This window comes from Ostrea edulis, chromosome 9, assembly GCF_947568905.1.
Source record: "Ostrea edulis chromosome 9, xbOstEdul1.1, whole genome shotgun sequence".
In the NCBI taxonomy this organism is placed as follows: domain Eukaryota; kingdom Metazoa; phylum Mollusca; class Bivalvia; order Ostreida; family Ostreidae; genus Ostrea; species Ostrea edulis.
This window is the reverse complement of record NC_079172.1, coordinates 37,612,425-37,631,502: the sequence shown is the minus strand read 5'-3', so window position 1 is coordinate 37,631,502 and position 19,078 is coordinate 37,612,425. Positions and strand designations below refer to the sequence as shown.

At 36.0% G+C, this 19,078-nt stretch overlaps 1 protein-coding gene across 4 annotated transcripts in view; it reads left to right on the top strand.

The window, feature by feature from the left end:
• Nucleotides 1-19,078, top strand: part of LOC125657587 (DNA polymerase lambda-like) — a 49,580-nt gene that overhangs the window by 7,025 nt on the left and 23,477 nt on the right. For 3 of the 4 annotated variants that reach the window (XM_048888259.2, XM_048888263.2, XM_048888262.2), the window contains exons 4-6: nucleotides 4,456-4,635; nucleotides 8,093-8,221; nucleotides 9,544-9,712. In XM_048888259.2, the coding sequence (XP_048744216.2) occupies nucleotides 4,456-4,635; nucleotides 8,093-8,221; nucleotides 9,544-9,712 (478 nt within the window). The remainder of the gene's footprint in view (nucleotides 1-4,455; nucleotides 4,636-8,092; nucleotides 8,222-9,543; nucleotides 9,713-19,078) is intronic. The other variant, XM_048888261.2, reaches the window with a different exon arrangement.

The following is a 19,078-nucleotide window of genomic DNA, read 5'->3' as shown; positions in this document are numbered from 1 at the left end:
AGGAAGACCCCTATTGATTTTGGAGAAAAATTGTCAAAGGTCAAGGTCACAGTGACTGAAAATAGAATGAAAATTTCAGAAAAATTTGGTTTTCGGATAACTCAGAAAATTTAAATCCGAATCAAATGAATCAAATGATACTTAAAGATATTGTAATGTACCAGCAAAGCAAGGCCCCTATTGATTTTGGGGGAAAAGGTCAAAGGTCAAGGTCACAGTGACCAAAAATAGATTGAAAAATATGGTTTCTGGACAGTATCTTGAAAAGTTTAAAACTGAAATTAGTTCCTCACAATTATGAATATGCCACATCATTCCTGACTTTATGATGTATCCCATGCAACTCGACTTTTGCACCCCTGGGTGCATATATTGATTTTCAAACAATCTTCTCAAGAACCGCATACGTGTAAGAAAAACTAAATGCATAGTGATGTAGAGCAGGAAGGCCTCTACCAAAATTGTAAATTTCATGATCCTTGGGGTAGAGGTTCTGACCCCAGGGCCAAACTTGTTATATAGTGTTTATGTGTAAAACACTTAATAGCATCTTCTTTAGTGCTATTGATACTAAATTAAAACTAAATGGATATTTAGAAAGAGCAGGTAGTCTTTTACCAAAATTGTAAATTTGATGATCTCCAGAGTAGGGGTTCTGACCCCAGCGTGGGGCCAAACTTAACAGTATTTATGTGTAAGTTTGCTGATACTGTATAAAATCTTAATGCATACTTAGGAATAGCAGAAAAGGATGTACAAAAATGGTGAATTTCACAACCCAGGGTTTCGACTCTAGGATGGGTCTAAATTAGTCATATCTTTTAATGTTTTAATGTTAATACACCTATTATATTATATAAAGCCTTTCATCAGTGTATGCACTTTTGAGGGCAGTGAAGTTTTAAAAACACATCTTGTTTTATACTGTTGCTGAACAATAGAATTTAGCTTAGATGTTCAGAACAGGAAATTTTTTCTAGATTTCATAGCCTTTGGGAGTACTGTAACTTTTTCACTAGTACTTTGGACTGGGTTGCTCAAAACCTTGGTTAAATTTAACCAGTGGTTAAGCTAACCACTGGTTAGATTTACTATCCACTGGGTAAATAACCACTGGTCAAAATTCTGTTGCTCAAAGTGAGTTTAGCCCTAGGACATACTAACCAACAGTTAAGTACATTTAACCAGTGGTTAGTATCCCATAATTCAACAATGGTCGTCTGGACATGTAAACAATAATGGCTGCTGCAAATGTTAATGAAGCGGACAGAAAACTTTTCACCTAATGAGACACTATTCTTAGAATATAAGTTATATTCTGAAGTCAACCGATGCTGTTAACTCGAAAAGGAAAAGAAAGGGGGGGGGGGTTAAAGAGTTGAGAATGTGAAAGAGATGTACAGGAAGACTTAAGGTAGTACTCTACATCGTCATAATGGCTGACTTCCTTTAAAAACATGGATGAAAAATTCGATATCAGCAATATTTTCCTTTTCCTTTTCCATTTAAATACCTAGCCGAGTAGCTCATTAGGTTGGAATACCGACTGCTGAACTGTAGGTCGCAGGTTCGAGTCCAGCAGGGTTTTTTAATTTTTTTCAGATTACCTTCTACTAAAACTATTTTTTGACAAAATAAGGTAAATTTGAAAATTTTCAACTTCAAAATATTGTTGTACATATCCTCCACTTTTCATCCACATCAAATATCTCTGGTGTAGCATACCTCCTTAATGTTTGAAAGCAAAAGGAGAAGAAACTGCATGCAGGAAACTCACTGAATATAGGGGGTCCACCTCCTTTGTCACTCGACCCTGTCTCACAGAAAATTATTTAGATCCAACGGGAATCAGTGACTTTAATTCATCGGAATTTCAAGAGGAGTTGAGAATGGAGGCCTCAATATTTACGGTAGGCCTACTTTATTGTATTATTTAAACTAAATAAACTTAAACTGCACTTTTCCTAATACAAATACTGAGAATTGAAATACGTCTTAATCAAAGGAAATTCACAAGTTGAGTAGTTCGTCTGCAAACTGGCTTCTAATTTTTTCCCTCTGGTACACCTAACACGAAGTTGTAACTTTTAATCCAACGATATAATTTTTCAGTGAAGGCATTACATAAATAAGGCATAATTAAATGATAATGTTGGAATATAGATAAAAACTATTCTTAGACCTACTCACAATGTGAAGGTCACTGTAGTCTATGAATTCGCTCCTGTATAGGGTCCTCATACAATTGATTCAATCTCGATTGATTGACAATGATTGGTTGTATCTTGTTTAACGTCTCTCTCGAGAATTTTTCACTCATGAGTATGAGATATAGATATGAATATGGAGACATCATCAAGACCGATGAAGAGCTTCAAATTTAGACCTATACTCGGTGCTTACAGCCATTGAGCAGTGAGGGTTCTTTAGAGTGTGACACATACTGTGACACGGGACATCTGTTTTTGAGGTCATCTCCGAGGACCCATGACATTCACACCTGATTTTTGGCGATGGAATTGGCACTACCTGTTTTAACGACTTATGTCTCTCGTGGCCCGAATTCGAACCCCGGCCTTCCGCATGCGGGGCGAACGCTCTAACCTCTAGGCCACCATGGCGGTGATTCCATCTCAACAGCAGAAAAATAATTTGCATAAATGTGAATAGACTGAATTCGATGTTTTCAAACTTCAATCCCATATAATCATTTTAACTTGACATAACAGAGATGCAATAAATATTCTTCAGAGAAACTATGGCCCCCACCACTTTTGACCCCATAGATAATTTTATCCATATAAATATTATAAATTAGAAATACTATTGTACTGTACCCCTACCTGTTTGATCATCATTTAAAGAAATAACTACATGCACGTGTATTTATCTAATATCTGTGTTATTTTATAACGAGTAGTTGGGTTGTTTTTTTTTCGGGGGGTGTTGTTGTTGTTTGTTTTTGTTGTTATTTTTTTTAAGGTTTTTTTTTTGGTTGTTTCTTTTTTTAATTTCACAGAAGTAAAAATTATCCCAAAGGATTGTGACAGGATTGATAATTATTACATTCTTTTTTATATTTCTTTAAAGTTTACTTTAACTTAGACAACGACTTGAAATTCTCAACTCCACCTGTCAACATTGTGTTGTTGGTTGTTTTGTTTTTTTTACACCGAATTAAATGATCACAAGACTAGTGTATAACCTGTTTTTAATCTACTAAGACTACTTGTTTGCTTTCAGTTAATAAATAAAATCCGAATGACTTGTCAATATTTACATTTTTTTAAATATTAAAGATAAATAAATGGAATAGATAAAATAAATAAATATTTACGTACAATACAAAATGTGTGTGTACATGATTAATAACTCCATTTAGCTTATATTAATTTAATTATCAATTTATTAAAGATTGTGTAGTTTTTAAAGTTGTATTTGGTTTTTGAAAATAAACAAATAATATGATTTGAATAGTTTATGAATGAAATGGGTATATATAAATTTACAGCTAACTTTAGCATATGGGGGGGGGGGGAGGGGTTACAAACATAAAGGCATGGTTAGGAATTGGTGCACTGCGGTAGTAAACTTAGGGATAAAGGGGCTCAATTTATTCCCCCGTGCCCCCTTCCCTCCCCTACCCCAGTGACTTCACCTATGTATCCTGTTTATGAATTTGTTAAATCTTTAAATTTCATTCATATTTGTTAAAGAGATACATTGAATTACATGATAATTATAGCTTTTCTTAATGTTGTAGGAAACCAAACAATATCTTAATACAATGAAAACATGGTGAGACGGCACAGCTGGGGCTCTACGAGATCTGTGATGTACCTGACTGATTCTTTAGAAAATTTTCAACTTTCTTTTTACTCTATTTCAGTGAAATCATGATTAAAATGTCTCCAAACTCCCCATTTCTTGTGTTATTTGCCCATGTTTACATAAAAAGCAAGCAAGCAGTCATGTTTAACCACTGGTTAAATGACTTAACCCACCTCTGCAGATTGGTTAACTTTGGTCAATATTTAACCATTGGTTATTAAGCAATTTAACCATTGGTTTACTTTTGAGCAACAGAATTTAACCATTGGCTAAAAGTTAACTGGTGGACAAGGGATTTAACCACTGGTTAAGCTTAACCAAGGTTTTGAGCAACCCAGTCCAGGTGACCGATAAGGCCTGTGGGCCTCTTGTTTTGATCAGTATTTAAAAAATCAACAATCAATAAGGTTTGAATAAAGAGGCAAGTTAACATGACTATGTGAACAGGAAAACCTTATAACTGTACAAATACTTTTGCTTCTGAGTGTGTGGGATATTCTTTGTGATAATTCAGTTTTTAATAGTAAGAAAGATTACAGACCTCCCCTCCCTCCCTTATAAACTAGTTGAAAGCTAGGCTTTAAACTTTCTTTGAATTCTGAATTCTCTTGCTTTGTATTGTAGGAAGCCAAAGCTCTGCCCGGTGTAGGTGCTAGATTAGCGGACAAAATCTGGGAAATAGCGGAGAGTGGAGAACTCCGCAAACTGAATGAATTCAATGCTGACGAGGACATCAAAGTGATTGAATTATTTACAAATGTTTGGGGGGCCGGGGCACACACAGCAAGACAGTGGTTTCAACAGGTGATAGTTTATGTAGGATTACGTGATTTCGTAAAGAAGAGTCATTATTTTGGACAAGTGCCAGGGTTCCTTTACTGCACTTTTTTTATCAAGAAACATCGATCAAGAAATATTCTAAGAAATAAAAAATCAAATTTTGATTTTGAAGTCTAAATCTCTAATTTTGAACAGTTGATGGAAGTATTCTATTTAGGGCTTTTGTAGAAAAAGACCCGCTAAATCAAGTACATCACAAAATGTTTAATTATTGTTATGGGTTAACATTTGTATGACTGCAAAAAAAATGTTAGATCAAATACAAGCTTAACTTGTATATTTCTTTCTTTAAAAAAGTCCAATTGCCAAGCTGGATAGCTCAATAGGCTTACGTGTCAACTGCTGATCCGGGGGTTGAAGTCCAGCAGGGATTTTAATTTTTTTGCCAGATTACTTTCTACTAAAACTGCATTTTTAACTCACTTGAGCTAAAAGTATGACCCAGGATTGGTGTGTGCTATGTGTAAATTTTTTAGAATGTGGGCCATATCTCAAAGACACTTAGGTCAATTTCTTTCAGACTTGCAGGGTATCTGTAGGCCAGTGGCTATCAGAAGTGCAATTTCATGAAGGTCATTGCTAAATAAGGGGAGAGAATTAGATAAAATGTAGTAAAAAGTAGTAGTTACTAAAAAATCTTCTCTAGAACCATTGGTTAGAATTTAACCAAACTTGCAGAATAGGATATTTATATGATGTAGATTTTAATTGTTCAAGGCATTACCCCTGGACAAAGGGTGTGGCACTGAGGTAGGGTCAAAGTTGGGTAAAATTTGAAATTGTAAAATGTTCACAGATTTGATCATTAATAGATCAATTTTTATAAAAATTTGTATATACATCCCTTTGATAACAACCTATAAGGTATTATGCAACAAAAAACATTTTGACCTACTTTTCACGACCTATTGATCTTGACAGTTTAATTCCGAAAACGCTTTTTTTGTGGTGGAAAGATACCTTTCAGTGTGGTATGTCATTATATAAAAGTTAAATTTTTAAAGTTGAAGTTCAATGTGGTTTTTTTTCCATAAAAAACTTAACTTTTAAGAATTGTTTGCTTCATTTATAAGTTGTTTAGGATGTAAGGAGGTTATCACATCTTTCAATTTAAAAAAAAAATCAAAATCACCATTTGAATAAGGGATTATCGTATATACTCGCCTATAGGTCGGTTCGCATGTAAGTCGGTTGTATATTTTGTTGGCTATTTTAAAGGGATTTGCCATTGACCCGCTTATAAGTCGGTATAATTTTTTTTCAAGAATCGGTTGACAATTTCAAATCAATGTTCTAACGTTTTCAACTCCGATTCAAATAATATTTTTGTGAAATGCGCTGATATTTATTCATTTTCTCAACAAATCAATTTCAATAATATAAAATCATTAAAATATGTAAATACTTGTACTTTATGTATATAATCCTAGAATACATGAATAATATAATATGTCCAGTCAATGTTAATCACGGTAATTGTTGGAGTACAAAGTTGTTTGAAAAATACTATATATTAAGCTGTCCAGAGAAATGCTAATCTTTATAGAACTCACCTATAAGTCGGATGTAGAGTTTTGGACCAATTTTTAACTCCCAAAAATCCAACTTATAGGTGAGTGTATACAGTAGAGGACAAATGAGGGTGCCAATTATGAACTTTGGCCATGAATTTATGTATGGCACACAAGTGTCAATGATGTAATGTTTTTATTTCATTTTTTTTTCAAAACTTTTAATTGGTATAATGACCATTTAAATGAGAAAAGGGGTGAATTGAGGGTGTCGATCACATTCTTTAACCAAGAATTTACAAATGGCGCCAAAATTTCAATGATAAAATTATAAAAAAAAATTCAAATCATTAATTTCTTATTTGAAAGAGGTCTACTAAGAGTGCCAGTCATAACCTTTGGCCAAGCATTTACAATAGGCACCAAAATGTTAGTGGTATAACATTATTTTAGTGGTATAACATTAATATTACAAAGTATTGTTATCATCTAATATATTGTATACAAACCTGGTTTAATTTACAAATTGTACCATGTTCATCAAGTGAGCGTTTTAGACCCCTTGGGCCTCTTGTTAAACTAAATAAGGTAAATTGAAAAGTTTTCAATTTCAAATTGTTATTGTACATATTCTCTGCTTTCCATCTACATAAGATTTCTCTGGTGTGTTATTCCTCCTTAATTTCTGCTAGATACTGTACACACCAAATATAAAATACATGTACAGAAGTGCTTAGAGACTTGATGACTTATAGGGCTGATGATTCACTGATTTCAGGGGTTCAGAACACTAGAAACGTGATACTTATAAGGCTGATGATTCACTGATTTCAGGGGTTCAGAACACTAATAACGTGATACTTATAAGGCTGATGATTCACTGATTTCAGGGGTTCAGAACACTAATAACGTGATACTTATAAGGCTGATGATTCACTGATTTCAGGTGTTCAGAACACTAATAACGTGATATTTATAAGGCTGATGATTCACTGATTTCAGGGGTTCAGAACACTAATAACGTGATATTTATAAGGCTGATGATTCACTGATTTCAGGGGTTCAGAACACTAATAACGTGATATTTATAAGGCTGATGATTCACTGATTTCAGGGGTTTAAAACACTTGATGACGTGATATTTATAAGGCTGATGATTCACTGATTTCAGGGGTTTAAAACACTTGAAAAACACTTGATGACGTGATATTTATAAGGCTGATGATTCACTGATTTCAGGGGTTTAAAACACTTGATGACGTGATATTTATAAGGCTGATGATTCACTGATTTCAGGGGTTTAAAACACTTGAAAAACACTTGATGACGTGATATTTATAAGGCTGATGATTCACTGATTTCAGGGGTTTAAAACACTTGATGATGTGATATTTATAAGGCTGATGATTCACTGATTTCAGGGGTTTAAAACACTTGAAAAACACTTGATGACGTGATATTTATAAGGCTGATGATTCACTGATTTCAGGGGTTTAAAACACTTGATGATGTGATATTTATAAGGCTGATGATTCACTGATTTCAGGGGTTTAAAACACTTGAAAAACACTTGATGACGTGATATTTATAAGGCTGATGATTCACTGATTTCAGGGGTTTAAAACACTTGATGACGTGATATTTATAAGGCTGATGATTCACTGATTTCAGGGGTTTAAAACACTTGAAAAACACTTGATGACCAGATATTTATAAGGCTGATGATTCACTGATTTCAGGGGTTTAAAACACTTGATGACCAGATATTTATAAGGCTGATGATTCACTGATTTCAGGGGTTCAGAACACTTGATGACGTGATATTTATAAGGCTGATGATTCGCTGATTTCAGGGGTTTAAAACATTTGATGACCAGATATTTATAAGGCTGATGATTCACTGATTTCAGGGGTTCAAAACACTTGATGACCTGCGGACAAAAGCTAAGCTAACACACCAACAGAAGATTGGATTAAATCATTATGATGACATTCTGGACAGAATGCCGAGATCTGAGGCAGCTGCCATAGAGCAAGTGGTAGGTATCACCATTAATACCACACAATAAGTAATAGATAGAAAGTCACCATTAATACCACACAACAAGTGGTAGATAGAGAGTTACCATTAATACCACACAACAAGTGGTAGATAGAGAGTTACCATTAATACCACACAACAAGTGGTAGATAAAGAGTTACCATTAATACTACACAACAAGTGGTAGATAGAGAGTTACCATTAATATCACACAACACGTGATAGAAAGAGAGTTACCATTAATACCACACAACAAGTGGTAGATAGAGAGTTACCATTAACAGCACACAACACGTGATAGATAGAGAGTTACCATTAATACCACACAACAAGTGGTAGATAGAGAGCTACCATTAATACCACACAACAAGTGGTAGATAGAGAGTTACCATTAATACCACACAACAAGTGGTAGATAGAGAGTTACCATTAATACTACACAACAAGTGGTAGATAGAGAGTTACCATTAATACCACACAACAATTGGTAGATAGAGAGTTACCATTAATACCACACAACAAGTGGTAGATAGAGAGTTACCATTAATACCACACAACAAGTGGTAGATAGAGAGCTACCATTAATACCACACAACAAATGGTAGATAGAGAGTTACCATTAATACTACACAACAAGTGGTAGATAGAGAGTTACCATTAACAGCACACAACACGTGATAGATAGAGAGTTACCATTAATACCACACAACAAGTGGTAGATAGAAAGTTACCATTAATACCACACAACAAATGGTAGATAGAGAGTTACCATTAATACCACACAACAAGTGATAGATAGAGAGTTACCATTAATACCACATAAGTGGTAGATACAGAGTGACCATTAATACCACACAACAAGTGGTAGACAGAGTCTTTACCTTAGTGATTGTACAATGTGTGTTTTTAGGTGAGGGGGGGGGGGGGGGGAGTCTCTCGTTACCGGGGTGATTGTACAGTGTGTGTTTTTAGGTGAGGATGGCCGCGGAGTCTCTCGTTACCGGGGTGATTGTACAGTGTGTGTTTTTAGGTGAGGATGGCCGCGGAGTCTCTCGTTACCGGGGTGATTGTACAGTGTGTGTTTTTAGGTGAGGATGGCCGCGGAGTCTCTCGTTACCGGGGTGATTGTACAGTGTGTGTTTTTAGGTGAGGATGGCCGCGGAGTCTCTCGTTACCGGGGTGATTGTACAGTGTGTGTTTTTAGGTGAGGATGGCCGCGGAGTCTCTCGTTACCGGGGTGATTGTACAGTGTGTGTTTTTAGGTGAGGATGGCCGCGGAGTCTCTCGTTACCGGGGTGATTGTACAGTGTGTGTTTTTAGGTGAGGATGGCCGCGGAGTCTCTCGTTACCGGGGTGATTGTACAATGTTGTGGATCGTATCGGCGCGGGAAAGCAACCTGTGGGGATGTTGACATTTTGGTGACACACCCCGACGGAAAGTCCCACAGGGGTCTGTTCTCCAAACTGCTGTCCAGACTGAAGGAAACGGGTGAGTGCTGTATTTATACATTGATTCTTCAAAAAGAACTCCCACTATTTTGTTTAATTCGAGGACAGTGCATGAACAGGTATTCTGTACTTTCTGTTTTCAGGGGGTTACATGACAAGTATATTTTAGCCGTAGGGTGGGGTTGGTATATGCCAAGTATATTCTGGGCCCAGGTTCTCAAAACACCACAGGCTTTCGTGCTAGAGTCGCATCTAGCAGTTTAAATGTTTTGTTTGTTAATAAACAACAAATTTTATTTTCCGTTATTTTTCATAAATAATTGAAAGTCTGTTTCGCAATCTTTGGAATTGACGTATTTGCAGATCCTAAATTTTGCCTTGTTGATTCAGTTCTAGTTAATAATGTCAAAGAATTACTTTACCTTAGAAGCCTAGAATATAGTTCTCATCATACACAATCATTAACAATACAAAGAGACCAATCGATTTAAAGGTAAATATATATTAGCTACTACCTTGGGGTCCGATTTCACAGTCACTAATTACAGAATAACCAGCCATTGGCATTTTGTGGAACAGGGAATATTACATGCACAAATGTCATTTTGTTTTCCAGAAAAACGTTTCTCAGAGATACACGTAATCTGAAATCCAATATGACAAGATATTGGAAAATATATCAGTTCTTGTCTTTCCCAACGAAACATTGTCTCCGCTCTTCAGCTGACCTTTTTTTCCCACTCATCAGCTGACCTTTTTTCAGTCTGATTAAAACCAGCCCCCCTTCTCCTATAACCAGCCCCCCTTCTCCTATCGTCGACGATAGGAGAAGGGGGGCTGGTTTTAATCAGACTGACCTTTTTTTCACTCATCAGCTGACCTTTTTTTTCCACTCATCAACTGACTTGATACACTGTGTGACTGTCGATATGTCTTCTGCTGACTGAATGTGAAGATTTGTGTGGACTAATAGTGACCGATGATGATGTAGAAATTCCACTTAATTACTGCGAAAGTCTTTTTGACAACATTACGCACACCATTTTCGTTGTTCCTTTTTTGTAAAAAGTAAAATAAAATTGAAAGACATTCGCCAGAAGGTTGGGTTCACCGACTTCTCTTTGACCCATGTTGTGTGGCGGAGTCATTAAGGAGGAATGACACCCCCAGAGAAATCTGATGTTGAGGATATACATAGACATATACAATAATATTCTGAAATTGGAAACTTTAGAATTTGTCTTATTTAGTTAAAAAAAAAGGGGGGGGGGGAGATTGCAGTGTTAGTAGAAAGTAATCTTTAAAAAAATTGAAACCCCTGCTGGACTCGAACCCACTATCTATACATATCAGTCATCTAGTGTGAATGTGTGTTATTCCTCCGTAAATATACTACGGGTGACGCCAGCTCCATACACAGACACTCCACGTTTTTTATGTATCATTAAAAAAATGTCTTCCTGTAAACAAACTTTTGTCGACAGGCAGAGAAATTTTTATCATATACATGTACATGTATATCTAAAACTTCGAGTGCCTGTGGCTCCATACTACATCAGAATTATCCATACTCTACGGGATTTCTTTCTTTTTTTTTCTTTCTTTTTTTGGTCTCCCGAGGACGCGGTAACTAAAATTTTAACAATCCTCTAATTTTACAGGGTTTATAAATGGTTGATTGACATCTTATCATTCATACATGTATTGTTACCTATTTGTATGTAAGAGTAATTTTTCTCCCACCCTAATCACCATATATTGACTATACTGACTTCGTCATATCACTGATATTAGGGATCATTGTCTACAAAATGACGTCACGGACTGCAGGTTCCATCCCTGCTCATTCATGAAACTCCCTTTGAGAATATTTTTCCACAGTAGATATGTATTCATCATGAATACATGCTTAACCCATGTAGAATGTATATTATACACCCACCCCCTCCATGACCGTGGATAGTAAATCAAGCCAAATGAATTCATGCCACGAGTTTTTGAATTTAAAAACGTTTCTGTTACCATGATGAGCTGTACGAGGTTTTTGTTTTTGGCCTGGTTATCCGTACATCTGGTATATACTGTCTTCTGGTCAGTTGTACGAGGTTTTTTTGGCCTGGTTATCCGTACATCTGGTACATACTCTCTTCTGGTCAGTTGCGCGGGTTCTGTTACTCTTATCTAAAGGAAATTAAGCAAATCGAAAACTTGGCAACGTGCATGTCAGAAATGTATAAATGAAAGAGAGAGAGAGAGAGAGAGAGAGAGATGCTGATTATTAGATTTTAAAGAGTGTCATGATCGTACATGTACATTTCATTGTAGTAAATGGCATTTTGCCAGTTTGAATACGTAAGTTTTTCTGTGTTTCCCCTCAAATTGTGAAAAGGACGGCAATAAGGAAGTTACACTTTAAGATAAGATAGATACATGTATATGATGTTTTAGGTAAATAGAAATCTTACTGTGAAGTTATGTGGAAAAAGGAACCCCACACTAAATTTCCTGTTTTTGTTTAAAATGTACAATGTCGTTTTTTGTGAATCTTTAAAAATGAATAGGTGACTTGTTAAATAATTTGTGTTTAGAAATGAAAAAAATATTGATCGATTTGATAAATGTAAGTTTTTCAATACCATTCTTTATACTCTTGCAAAAGGAAATTTTATCTGCTGGAGAGTGAGTGCTAAAATGCAGTTACTTATCTTACAGGTGTATATTTATATTTTCAATGTCTTTACCAATTGGAATGATAACCATTTCCTATTAATGTAAACATTGTGCGTATAAAATTTTGATAAATATAGTGCGACTATTCTAACGATTGGGAATATTCCGACAGAAATGAAAGTAACTATGAAAAATAAATTTCAGTTTTGAAAATACTTGAGAGTATATGAGCAGCAACGCTTCACGCGTGCATACTTTTCTAACGCGCTTCATCATGGATTATGCTGGCGTAAAGCCCATATATCCCCTCATGCATTTTCAAAAATGAAATTTATTCCTTGAATGTGAATTGTATATGTAAAATTTTGAATAGTGTAAAAATCATTTATTTATTCATCAAGGTAAAAGAATACAATATGAAATGTAGACTTATGCGAAAAATTGCTCGCTAAGTTTGGCTTTTATAATATGGAAAATAAGATTTTTGGGCGCCTTTTCGCATTAGATTGAAATCTGATTTTGTGGAAAAAATATATGATATGCCTGTTCTGTTACACAAGCAATCCAAACATCAGCTGGAAATGATTTTTTTTTTTAGATAATGATTTCTAGTCTCAGTACTTCAAATCATTTCCAAAGCGTGTGTCTCTAGATGTTGTGACGTCGTTGTCGTCTGCGAAGTATGATTGAGATGGATTCTTCTCATATTCATCAGACGCTATCATATTTAACATTTTGCAAGCAAAAGCTATATAGATCTAGAATATCGAAAGCGTTTTGACGCACGCACTTGCACACTGGATGTCGCGATTTTTGCGTGTGTGTTTTTTTCTTCTATGAAGGGTTATCGTCAGTTCATGGTCAGAATATCTACCGATGACTTATTACAAATACTGTCCATAAACACTGGGAAAACGTATGTGAGTCGTTTTACGAAGCAGAATTAATTAATAAACGCTGACAGAATTTCCAGAGGGTAGGGGCCAATCTGGGGTCAAAAATGGTCATAGAGATTGGATATATATGATTTTAAATTCTCGATAAATACCTTCAAATTATTTTTAAAAAATTGAATGAAACATCTTTGGGATAAGGGGGTGGGGTTGTAAATTGTAATTTTCAGGACTTCTGCACCCCCGGGGCCTTGGGGGCGGGACAAAGACTGTCATAAATTAACTAATTTTCCAAAATCTTCTTTACAACCGTATATCTGCAAGAAAAACTAATTTTGCTTTTCCTGTTCTAATTGTTACGATGTTTCTATTCGTCCAAAGTTTTTTGAAATGGTTCTTACTCTATAGCGAGCACTTTGAACATTTTCCACCCCCAAAGCTGATCCGTTTCAAGATACCGATTGGTCAGTTTAAATTTAATTAAGGTTATTTTTTGCGACTCGCTTAGAAAGCGGATCCAAATCTTCTAATTTTGATTAGATTGTCATTTGGTTGTTATGAAACCAGCTCTGATCACGAAAACGAAGCGTGGTAAGACCGGTTTGATCGCTGATGACAAGACACTAATACATTACCGTAGTCATACTTGGTAAAGCACCTGTCGGGAGAATCAGGAGTCCCTGGTTCGACACCTGGTAGTATCATTTGTGTTTCCCTGTTACATTTGATGTCGGGATCTCTCCCTGAGCCAGACACATGAAAGTGCTTGCGTGGGGAGAGTTTGGTTTTCTCACATGATCTCCAGTGCGAGACCAACATTACCTATGTAAGGCAGTCATGTGAGATTTTCTATCTTACATGGCTACGACCTCGTTGATCATGATGTCAAATATTTGCATGGTGAATCAAATTGCTTTGTTTTCTTCCAATTTTACATGATGTAGCTTTATTGGTTTAGGGGTGTGTTTTTTTCGTCCCGTCGAGAATTTTTCACTCATATTGAGACGTTGTAGATGAAGTACCCCTTTAGACCTATGCTTAGCGCTCAGGGCTTTAGCAGTGAGGAAGGTCATATCTGAAAGACATGTGATTCTCACTTCTAAAGGAGCAATCACTATCGTCTTAGGTTTGACGTGGCCATGGCAACAGCGGGACTCAAACTGAAATTTTGCTTGCAAAGTTCAAATGAAGAGTGTTTTCTCTCTCAAAGATACTGAATAAATGCACTGAACTGTGGATAAAATGTGAGAAAAACAATCGTGTGGGATACTGAATGTCAAGTGGACTAAGACTCTCAGACTCGACAGATTCTCGTGTTAGACCATAAATATTGTCCCCTTGGTAGAATTGATAATGAAGGAATTGATAATTGATTCTATGAATCTTCGTGTCCGGGAAACATTTAAAAGATGAACGTACCTACCATACCGATTCAACTACCAGACCAGGTATAGTGGTGAAACGCCTGATCGAGAACCAGAAATTCAGGGAGTCTCCCAGGTAGTGGTCACCCATCCAAGGACTGATCACGCTGACGTGATCAAGAGAGAAACTCTACCACAATACTAGAAAAGCTAGCACACTAGCGAGGCAGTATAAGTTCCCTCAATACTGTCCGCTACAGTACGAATAGAAATACAACATTTTGCCTAACTTAGCAAATAATTTCCAATTCAAAATACATAATCAATAGTTACCAATAGCAATTTGTAATGACGAAGTATTTTAAATGTGAAATTACAAATTACATGTATCACTTTGAGTTTATGAAATATTTACGCAGTATCTGAAATTAAGTGCAAATAGGTTTTTCAAAAGCTATGTGATTTCACATCGTCGGATACCCACGGCTGATCTCGTCTTCTACTCATCGCTGAGTTAAAGACGAGATCAGCCGTGGGTATCATACTTTGTATGATTACATGAAGGAAGTCAGCCTTCAAGGTTTTTAGAAAGGCATGTTTTACGATTATTAAAGTATGTGTGTATATAAACTTTATGTTATTGAATATTAGTACATTTATGTCTCGTCATGTACAGACAGTTGCTGACCGCTTAATGTCGGAAACTTTTGCGCATGTCATTTAGCATGTCAGATTCAGATATCACTTGTCGTCTGCAGAGCGGCGCTTCAATCAAGGTCAAGTAAACAAGCTAAGGTGATTGGAGTTGATACCAATCAGTTTAACTCCAAACATGTATTATTTTTAATATCTTCTACATTTTATCCATGTCGGGTTTCTATCGTTTGTCGTTCTCCTTAATTCTATTCATATCAGTAGGGGATCCAGTTTCTTAATGGGAGTGGGAGTGCAGTAAACGTCTGGGTGTCTGGAGGTTGCCGTAATGTTCCCAGTGGGTCTCAAGTTGAAGCCCCTGAAACTACAGAGTTCTGACAGAGTAAGACATATTTATTTTAGTGTTTTTGGACATATTTCTATAGAAAAAAAGGATCACATTTGAAGAAGGGGGATGGGGGTCGCCCGGCGCTGGATTTACCACTGCATATGGAGTCAGGTTTTTCGGGAAAGGGGCTTGCATGTCGGTTACAGAGATTGGGAAAAGTTATCAATAATTAAAAACCAGTTTATCTCGAATTTATACGATTTTTGAAGCATGTTTGATGTATCATCAATTATATAGATTTCCCACACCTATCATTAACATTTGCTAATTGTTAACTAATATATAAGTCTGATTGACTTGACACAGGTGCAGCCCTCGATACTCTCTGTGTTCGGAACAACATTTTATAATATTGTTTTACTTTACTACCCATATAACATCCTTGTTATACAGTGCATTTTCAATCAGTATTGTTATGAACCAATCCAGACCAGTGTCAATATAGAAATCCTTAACATACATGTGTATATGGTATACATGTGTATATTGTATCATATAGTTATCATGTTTAATTATCAGAACTGTATATGCCCCCAGAGGGCCCTTGATCTGTGAATAAATAAATAAATATATATTAATCAGTACAAATACACACGAGTATTAAAAGTCAATTTGATGAAAGTGGATTTCGGCAGTGTAGGGTCTTATATCATCACGACTGCGCTTCCCCTAATTCAAAGTGATCAATTTTCCCTCAGTTTTGTTTGTAATAGAATAAAATAACATTGAGTAGTGTAGCTTTATTGACCAATCAAATCCGGTCCCGTGGAGAATCATAAAATCTAACAAATGAAGAAGAAAAAACCCGTTGACTATAAAACTTATTTTGACAATTTATAATTTTGAATTTTTCATGCATGTGTCAATTTTTATGTACCATATTGTCGATATTGCGGCTACTTACACAAGTAACAAGTACGATATGTTGTTTAGAACATCTGAAATGGCTGAAGTATGGAAATAGAAGATACGCTAAATTAGATGCTATAAACACAACACCTGTTCAAAGTATTATTATTTATACCACGGGACGAAAACCAATGTGCGTCTGGCACCTGATTGTTCAATAACAAACTGTTGATGAATGTAGCAGGTTTTTTCTTATGTAACAATGACGTCTCGCAAACTGCGGGCATCCTTCTAACTGCGTATTCTGAACGGGATTTTTTCCCCTAAAAATTGCCAACGGACAGTTATGTCGTCAGAAAACAATGAATATTTTGAATTTTATGAAATTTGTGAACTTAACTTAAGTAGGTAAAACAAGACAGCCGCGAGGCAAGTCATTAAACAGGGATATGGGTAGAATTATTACCTTTCTTTGTCCTTTAGTTTTCCATTGATCAAACTCCGTAGAAAACTGTTGAATAAGGGATACTGTCACAAAAATTTGACATGTCTTTGGTTCATAAGAATTATCCCGTTAATCTTTGTTGTACTCGCATGATGGACTTACATTGTGTCTTTGTATCAAGAGTGGGATTTAGAGGAATATATGTAAGGCTTAAACGAAACCTAAATTTTACTACGAAAAATCGACGGTTTTCAGGGAGATATGGAGTTTGAGAAATTGAGAGTTCGAGAAATCGGGAGTTGTTCGAATGTTGAGTAGCACGTTCTATCATAACGAGGATTCCGGAACACCTGTAGCACGTTCTATCGTAACGAATGATTCCCGAACACCTGTAGCACGTTCTATCATAACGAATGATTCCCGAACACCTGTAGCACGTTCTATCGTAACGAATGATTCCCGAACACCTGTAGCACGTTCTATCGTAACGATTGATTTCCCGAACACATGTAGCACGTTCTATCATAACGAGGATTTCCCTAACACCTGTAGCACGTTCTATCGTAACGAGGGATTCCCGAACACCTGTAGCACGTTCTATCGTAACGAATGATTCCCGAACACCTGTAGCACGTTCTATCGTAACGAATGATTTCCGAACACCTGTAGCACGTTCTATCATAACGAATGATTCCCGAACACTTGTAGCACGTTCTGTCATAACGAATGATTCCCGAACACCTGTAGCACGTTCTATCGTAACGAGGGATTCCCGAACACTTGTAGCACGTTCTATCGTAGCGAGAATTTCCCGAACACCTATATATATAGCACGTTCTATCGTAGCGAGAATTTCCCGAACACCTATATATATAGCACGTTCTATCATAACGAGGATTTCCCTAACACTTGTAGCACGTTCTATCATAACGAAGATTTCCCTAACACTTGTAGCACGTTCTATCATAACGAGGATTTCCCTAACACCTGTAGCACGTTCTATCTACGATCTGGTCAAATGCTTTCTTTCCTGAATATTTTTGAACATATTTTAATATTTTTCACATTCAAATTTGTTTATAAACACTACATATTAAAGTACTGTACATAATTTCCCAGAAGAAAACCGTAATAGTTTTTATAGCAGTTATTGTCGTAGTTATTTTCATTGATGGGGAAGGTAATCAAAAATATTTTTGCGTTTTATGCACATGTGCTTTTGTTCGTCTATATCACACTTACAATATGCTTCCCCCTTCTTCGTATGACGACGGTTATCTAAAGTGATTTTTAATCCAGACATGTGGTCTGAATTTCTGGCTTTCTTATGTAATCCTCTCACCCTGTCACCAGTGATATTGAATTTCGTTAAAGAAAGATCAAGTCGCGAGTGTTGCATTGTAACGGTGTTGTATATTTGAGATAGCAATCCTGCTCTCTTACAGGGTAGACATTAGACAAATATTGCAAAATCACATACATCCTACTCTTGAGATTTATATAATTTCCAGTTCGAATTGTCTCTACTACTTCAACATCAACTATTGGGGAAAACGGGATAATTGAATCAAAGCTTTTTTTCCCTTACAGACACGAGTTTTGGTTTTTGGTTTTTTAAAAATCCGTTGCTCGAACATCTAGTTCTTTGAAATATTTCAGTCATTTAAAACAAAATGGATTAAAAGCTGAAATTCCCAAACCATTTCGGAACACACTCTATCTAAAGTAAGGGGGTGGGAGGTATGTTAACGTATAAAAGTCTACCTCTTTTAGATTACTGCAGCGAAGTGTGGACAATTTGAAATTTACATTGAATCCCACTATTGAATAAAGAAAATTTATTTACCACCACAGTGTCAAATATTTGTACAATGTCATAAAGTTATACACAGTCTGTCAGAATGTCAAATATTTGTATAATATCATAATGTCAAATATTTGTATAATATCATTAGAAGGCAGCTCGCAGTGTAGAGTCTTCGACATTGTTTATTTAACGATACTGTTACATAAATGTACGTTCGTAGGGCCGGGTGCCGTTTAGTTTGTAAAATCAAGAGAAGATTGTGTCGAGTTTTTTCATACCATAAACTCACGTTTTGCTGCAAAGAATATAATATGCAGCTAGCACCAGAGAGCCTGT